The 6,962-nt window shown below is 44.5% G+C and overlaps 1 protein-coding gene across 1 annotated transcript in view; it reads right to left on the bottom strand.

The window, feature by feature from the left end:
* Positions 1-272: 272 nt before the first annotated feature.
* The window catches only part of SYN2 (synapsin II), a gene marked incomplete at its 5' end in the record, with an annotated part of 48,238 nt that continues 41,548 nt past the window's right edge, over positions 273-6,962 (bottom strand). The window contains 2 exons of the mRNA XM_015560344.1: positions 273-1,191; positions 4,292-4,541. Of these exons, the coding sequence (XP_015415830.1) occupies positions 1,056-1,191; positions 4,292-4,541 (386 nt within the window). The remainder of the gene's footprint in view (positions 1,192-4,291; positions 4,542-6,962) is intronic.

The following is a 6,962-nucleotide window of genomic DNA, read 5'->3' as shown; positions in this document are numbered from 1 at the left end:
GAAGTACAGATGTCCTGGAGGAAATGTAATCACTGGAGAGGTGTCAGGAAGCCCAGCATAAGTGGTGTCTAAAGGACAGCCATACTCTCATCCACTTGGAAATAGTCGTACACTCACAATCACATTCACACAGAAGCACATTCACACATAATAACACAAACAGCTTCACCCTCCTAGACTTTTCCCTTCCCTGGACTCCCAAACACGCACACACACCTCACATACACTCAGTCAAAAGGGTAGCTTAGGGGAGACCTCATGGCTGAATCAAATGCTGGTTAATGCTGCTGCTTTTATTACACCAAATGTCTTAACATTTATTTTGAGATGAACACAAAACTTGGTATACTGCTGTTACAGTGTCATGCATTCTCCACAGTGCAGCTTCAGAGCTCAAGATCACTGCAGCACACACAAAAGAACTGCACTCCAGAGAGGGAAAGGAGAGAACTGCAGATCCTTGTTCTCTCCAGTATCAGTAGACTAAAGGTGCTTCACTATGACAGCAGTCAAGGAATCACATGTGCTGGGAAGGTGTGTTTTCAACAGCTAATCAGGTGTGTCTGACAAGGGATCCAGGTGTGGGTAAGTTCCTAACACCAAGAATATTTTGGGTTAAGTATATATTCCCCACATAGTCAGCACTGGCTAAAGGAAGGGGGGCATGCTTAGCACTGCATCTGAGTTAGGTTAAGCTACCAGGAGTCCTCAATGAAGGGAGTCCTGGTTTCACAAGGAAGAATAAGACATGATGGCGCTGTCACAATAAGGCCACTAAACTCACACCAAACGATGACCTCAGAGAATGTTCTCACAACTACAGAAAAGCAGCTCTATTCTCTCTGATGTCAGGTGCCCTTCGCTGATTAGGCACCTGCCCTGAGACCTTCACATGATCCTTTCTGAGCTGCACATCACTTAGCACAACGGAGCAGAGGAAGGGGCCACACAAGTCAAGGTCATGGGACATCACTACCAAACGTGGCTGACTGTTGTTGGCAAATGTCTCAGATGCCTTTCCCGGTTAGGCCAGGTGCCCACGTGTGTCTGAAGAGCTAATCTGAAAAGAGGCTGGCAAAGGACTTCCTCAAGCTCCTGATGGTCTCTGCTTTGGCTTCATCCTCATTGGCTGAAGACCGGAAGAAGGAGGACTCAGAGAAGCTGAAGGCATTTGTCAGGGACTGCGACTTGCTTGAAGATAAAAACCAGAGAGAATGTGAGAGGGTGGTGTTCCCAGCAAGGTAGGAAAGGACGATCACATGAGGATACACAACTGGAACCCCCACTCCCACCCGAGGGAGACCACGGTGATAGAAAGCCAGCAGGGATTGTGCTACCAGGATCCTGGGAGGCTCCTGTGCTATTTTCTTCACCTTCACTGCTGCTAAAACAGGAAAGGATGGGAGCAGTGAGGGAGAGAGGAAGGGAGGAAAAAAGGAAGAAGAGAAAAAAGAGAGAGAAGGAAAAGAGGAAGAAGGGGGTGACTCAAAGGATGATTCTTTTATTTAATGCTAAAGGGCCAGCAGACTAAATTTCCGAGGCCTCAACTTGGTACGTACTAATCTAGGACTCACACCCTTCCCCTCTGATGAAATGTAGCAACTAGGGGCCCATGGACTCTTGCACTCTCTTTTCCATGAATTGTCAAGTAGTGGAGTCAGCATCAGAACATCTGAGTCAGTCTTGATTCTGCCACTCACTTACTCTTGACCTCAGGCAAGCCATTGCTTTTCTGGTATTTGGTTTTTATTTGTGGTCTGTACTTGTTTGCTAAAATAATCTCTAGGCTTTTTCAGAGCTTTTTATATTCTGCTTTTTTCTTTCATTCCAAAAGAACCTTTTGGTTTGGCACAAACTCTAGTGCTCAATTTACCTTGAGCATTAAAGTGGATGTAATCACTCTTTGTAGCCTTCCTCAGATGACCCCTAATATAAGGTCTGTGGGGCTCCGGGTGTCCAGGGGCAAGAGACACAGTCAGCCCTCCACATTCACAGATGTAACCAGCTACGGATCAAACGTATTTGAAAAAATAAATCCCAGATTAATTCTTAAAAGGAAACTTGAATTTGCCATAAGCCAAGCACTATGCTGAAGCCATGTGAATGAAGATGTGAAAGCACACCCAGCTATAGGTTATATGCAAATATAGGTTATATGCAAATACTACACAATTTTATATAAGGAACTTGAGCATCCTCAAATTTTGGTGTCTGCAAGGGGTCCTGGAACCAATCTCCCATGGACATTGAGGGTCAACTCTACTTATCAGACCGACACCAGGTTGTTAGGCAGTTTTCTAATAAAAAAAAAATCACACACATTATAGGGACTGATTTATCCCTTGAGAGATTAGCAATTCAGTGAGAAAAACTCAATACAAGAAGGTCAAGGGAAGGCTAAGCCCAGAACTTCAGAAGAGGATACAGGTCTAGTGTCTCCAGTGGTCCGTATACTCTCCTTGATTTCTACTATGTTCCTTTCCTGCCAGTTTCTGTCTCCAGAACTGTTTTCCTGGTGCCTTAAAACTCCCAGTCCTCCCCTAAATTCAGGGTGTAGCCCCAGAAACTTCATTCTACAGAAGTATGAGCAGTTTCTCGCTTCCTGCAGTGACTGTGAACAGATGCCCTGCCTTTCATTAGACTAAAGATGAGCCACAATGTGCTGGCCTCTGGGAGGGGGACTCCTCTGCACACACAGGCTAAGGGACTGGGTATCAGCCTTCCTCATCAGAGGCTGACTTTATTCAACAATGTAAGCAGTGACAACCCAAAAATCTGCCCTCAAACTGGGGCCAAAATTGGAAGGTAGGAGAGATTAAAAAGTCAGCATACAGAAAAAAAAAACTGGGTTGAAGGGAGGTTATGGGACATGTGAGATAAGAAATGTGTCACTGGCCAGAGCTGGGGAGCTGGAGTGGGTGATGCTCCTCCTGTCATGTAGGAAAACCCAGAGAAAGTGGTCATCAGGAGCCCCTGAGTCCTAATCCTGGCTATGCCGCTAATGAGCAGAGTGGCTTTAAAAATGAACATTAATTGAATCTCTCTGAGCTATGTTTTCTCATTTATGCAATGGCTAGGCAATCTCTAAAAGTGCCTCATTTGAACTCCAAAATTCTATGGCTCCCTATTCTCCCTCCCTAAAGATTCTCATTATTTTACTATGAGCACAGATGGGTCTATACCAGTGATGGCGAACCTATGACACGCGTGTCAGAGGTGACACGCAAACTCATTTTTTTGGTTGATTTTTCTTTGTTAAATGGCATTTAAATATATAAAAAAATATCAAAAAATATAAGTCTTTGTTTTACTATGGTTGCAAATATCAAAAAATTTCTATATGTGACACGGCACCAGAGTTAAGTTAGGGTTTTTCAAAATGCTGACACGCCGAGCTCAAAAGGTTCGCCATCACTGGTCTATACTATTCCCCCAAGGCTGCAGCTGTCTGTGCTGATAGAGTACTGTTTGGGGAAATTGAAGAGAGGTATCTCTGGTTCTAGTGGAGAAGGTGGAACTGACCACCACCCACATGCTGGTGCTGTTCTTCTCAAGTACAGCCGTACTACTTCCTAGGGGTCCTCAGCTCCTCCTCTGAAGCAGGGCAGTGTAATGGGAGCTTCTAGAGTTTCTCCTGGGAATGAGGGAACTCCAGAGGATGCAGTTGCTCAGGGTCTCTATCTGAGCCCTTCTCAGATGACCACACCAGAAACTGACCTCTCTCTGAGAAAGCTGAGAGTAAAAAGTTGAAATGGGTTTAACTACTTCTCTCTTTTCCTTCTGGGCAGCCTTGCTAATTATATATCGTAAACTGTGAGTCAAAGGCAGCAAAGAGGATTTTTTTTTTTTTTGAGAGAGAGAGAGAGAGGGAGAGAGAGAGAGAGAGAGAGAGAGAGAAGAAATGGGAAAAAGAGTAGGAGACAGGATCAAAAAAACAAAAACCCTAAGCTAGTACAAGAATAGAAGGGTAGTATCTCTGCCTTATTGTCACTCCCCAGGAAGAAAGGGGAGGGTTTGAGCTTCTAGCTAGACTTTAGACTTTCACTTCCCTCTTTCCTATCCTCCCCAATCAACCCTAAATAGGCCCCCAACAACAACAAAAAAACCCACACACAACCAAAAACCAAAAAATAAAACAACCCAAAACCAAAACCCCCAAAAAACCCCACAAAAATATCTGTGGAGGAGGAAGAGGCCTGACTGAAGGTGCTTTCTAGCACCTCTGGAGCCCAAGGCCTGCGAGGAAGGGCAGGAAGAGGGGAGGGGAAGCAGCTGCTGAGTTGTCTCTTACTTGAGCTGTGGGTGAGGCTGGGGCTTCTGTGGTGGAGCAGCCGGGGGTGGCTGGGCCTCTGCCAGGGAGCTGCTGCTGGAGGGTGCATCTCCGTGGGTGGTGGGGCCGCCCGGCAGCTGAGGAGCCGAGAAGGAGGAAGAGGAGGAGGAGGAGGAAGAGGAAGAAGGTGGCACTGATGGTCCACGGGGGAGTCGGCGTGGAGGCAGCACCTTGCCTGGGGGTTGCATTCCTTGGGGTTGCCCAGGGCCCCCTAGGTTCAGTACAAGAAAAACTTCATAATTTAACCATATCAAAGGGTTTTCTTGTTAAAATCTATGTTTCAAAGGGTGTGGTTAGTTAATTACTGAAAGGATAAGCTCCATTACAAGAAGCCACCCGAGGCTCTGAAGTACCCCAGAGGGAGTCCCTGGTTACCCTCATACATTGCCACTACTTGCTTTTCCTCAGAGACACAGCACCTCAGTCACAGCAGAAGTCGGGGGCAAGGAAGAAACCATGGGATGAATGGCTTCAATCAGAGGTGAGCTCTCTATAGAAGACCCCGCAGACCAGAATGACCCCACCCCTCTTCCCCAGAGGTTCCTCAGGTACAGGCCAACCTGCCCCTAGTAGGAGGTCTCAAGTTCCACACAGCAGACACAGTACAGGGCAGTGGAAAGAGCAGTGGTCTGGGAATCAGAAAACCCAAGACATAGTCTATCAGTGACTCCTTGAGCAAGTCAGGAAACTTCTCTGGGCCTCTGTGTTTCTAAACATAAAACTGTTAAAAAATAAGGCCCACTTGTAGTTTTCTTTTAAGATGGTAGTGTTTTAAAGATGGTAATAGGTGAGAAAGTTCTTCAAAAATTATTCTGTGCTTTATGATCATTGATAATCACTGACTTACATTGTTTTATGGAACTAGCCTTTGTCCTGCTCTGAGTCTATACGTGTCTGATTCCCACCCCTACCCAACCAGGGCTTCATTTTAGTATTAGCTCATGCCCATGACTATGATAAATCTTCTGTTTCCAGTAACTCTTTTGCTTTTTTATTACCATCCGCAGGGGCTCCAGTCCTTTTCAGGTGAATATGGTAAAATTCTACAGAAATCCAAGTCCCATTTTCCCCTGGAGATGATGTGGGCACCACCTGGTAAAGAAGACTCCCCCACCTCCATCCCCTCAAAGAGGACCAGGATTCCCTTCTCCCAGAATGAGACAGAAAACCATCTGTGGTCTGGAAAGAAAAAAGTCATCCTTCCTCTGGAGATTGACAGACAGTAGTGTGGTACCAATGGCTCTGATTTTGCTGAGGGTGGTTACTATAGTCAGGAGTCAAAAGATGTCCCCATCAGCACATATAGACTAGTGGAAATGATGCATAATTGGCCTAGAGATCCAATTTCTCAGTCGAAATCTCAGTGTCCACATCCATGGGTCTACTGGAAGGAGTGGTTTATAGAAACTCAATGGCAGCTAAAAGTTGTGTTGTAACTTAGCTTTCTAGAAACACCAGAACACCTGTATCCTCTGGAGAGGTAAAATTCTGTTTATACCATTGTGCACCCATGACTGTTGACCCATTTATCATCAATTATCAATTATCTACCTTATCATCAATTAACAATTAATACTAGGGTTAGTTACACATAAATATATAAATGAATGAAAAAAAATGCAAATTTTCATGTTTAAGAATTCCCAGGTTCAAATTAGATAACTAGCGAAGATGACAGGTTAGCACAGTGGTTCTCAACCTGTGGGTCGCGACCCCTTTGGCGGTAGAACGACCCTTTCACAGGGGTCGCCTAAGACCATCCTGCATATCAGATATTTACATTATGATTCATAACAGTAGCAACATTACAGTTATGAAGTAGCAACGAAAATAATTTTATGGTTGGGTCACAACATGAGGAACTGTATTTAAAGGGCCAGACGGTTGAGAACCACTGGGTTAGCCGATTATTTCATATTAACCAGTTTTTGCCTTTTAAAAGTTTGGTATTATTTGTATTAACATCTTCTTATAAAATATTTCACGTTGATAGCTCAGCATCTTGTACCAGAAATCTTAAAGCTTTCCCACCTGTACAGAGATGCTTGAATAGCCAGAAACTTTACAACTTAACACTGAAGACAGATATAACTTTTCCTTTATTGCACATTAAGCTGTACAAGAGTCACAAAAGAGAGGTACTTCAATCACACTTCCAGCATTAGCTGAGGTTTTCACGCTTGGTCAGTACAAAAAAAAAGGGACAACATCAGAAAAGAAATGGGTACAAAACACCTGAATGGCAATCCTATACTGCGATGCGTATGTCCCCCAGGCCATAGAGTTGTCCCTTAGCATGCTGCCTGAGGTCACATGACAGTCAGGTTAAGCTGTCTACTTGTGTTTGGCAGTTTTCTCTCCCACCTGAGACCTTGGCTGATACCACCCTGGAACCTGACTGAATTCAAATAGCAACTTTGTGTCTGTGGTTCACAAATGTCACATGAAAAGCACCTGGATGTTCACACTGAGAACATGCAGAGAAGCAACACCACCATCAGCTCACCACTGGACAAAAATAATAAATAAATAAATAAATTCCTCCATTCGGGGAAATGTTGCTTTATTCCTTTCTATCATTTGATCAGATTGGGAGGTATTGAAGGGCCTGATTCTTAGGCACTCACCTGAA

This window comes from Myotis davidii, unplaced genomic scaffold (genome assembly GCF_000327345.1).
Source record: "Myotis davidii unplaced genomic scaffold, ASM32734v1 scaffold73, whole genome shotgun sequence".
Classification (NCBI taxonomy): Eukaryota; Metazoa; Chordata; class Mammalia; order Chiroptera; family Vespertilionidae; genus Myotis; species Myotis davidii.
Note: the sequence above shows the minus strand (reverse complement) of the source record. Positions and strands in the feature narration are given on the sequence as shown.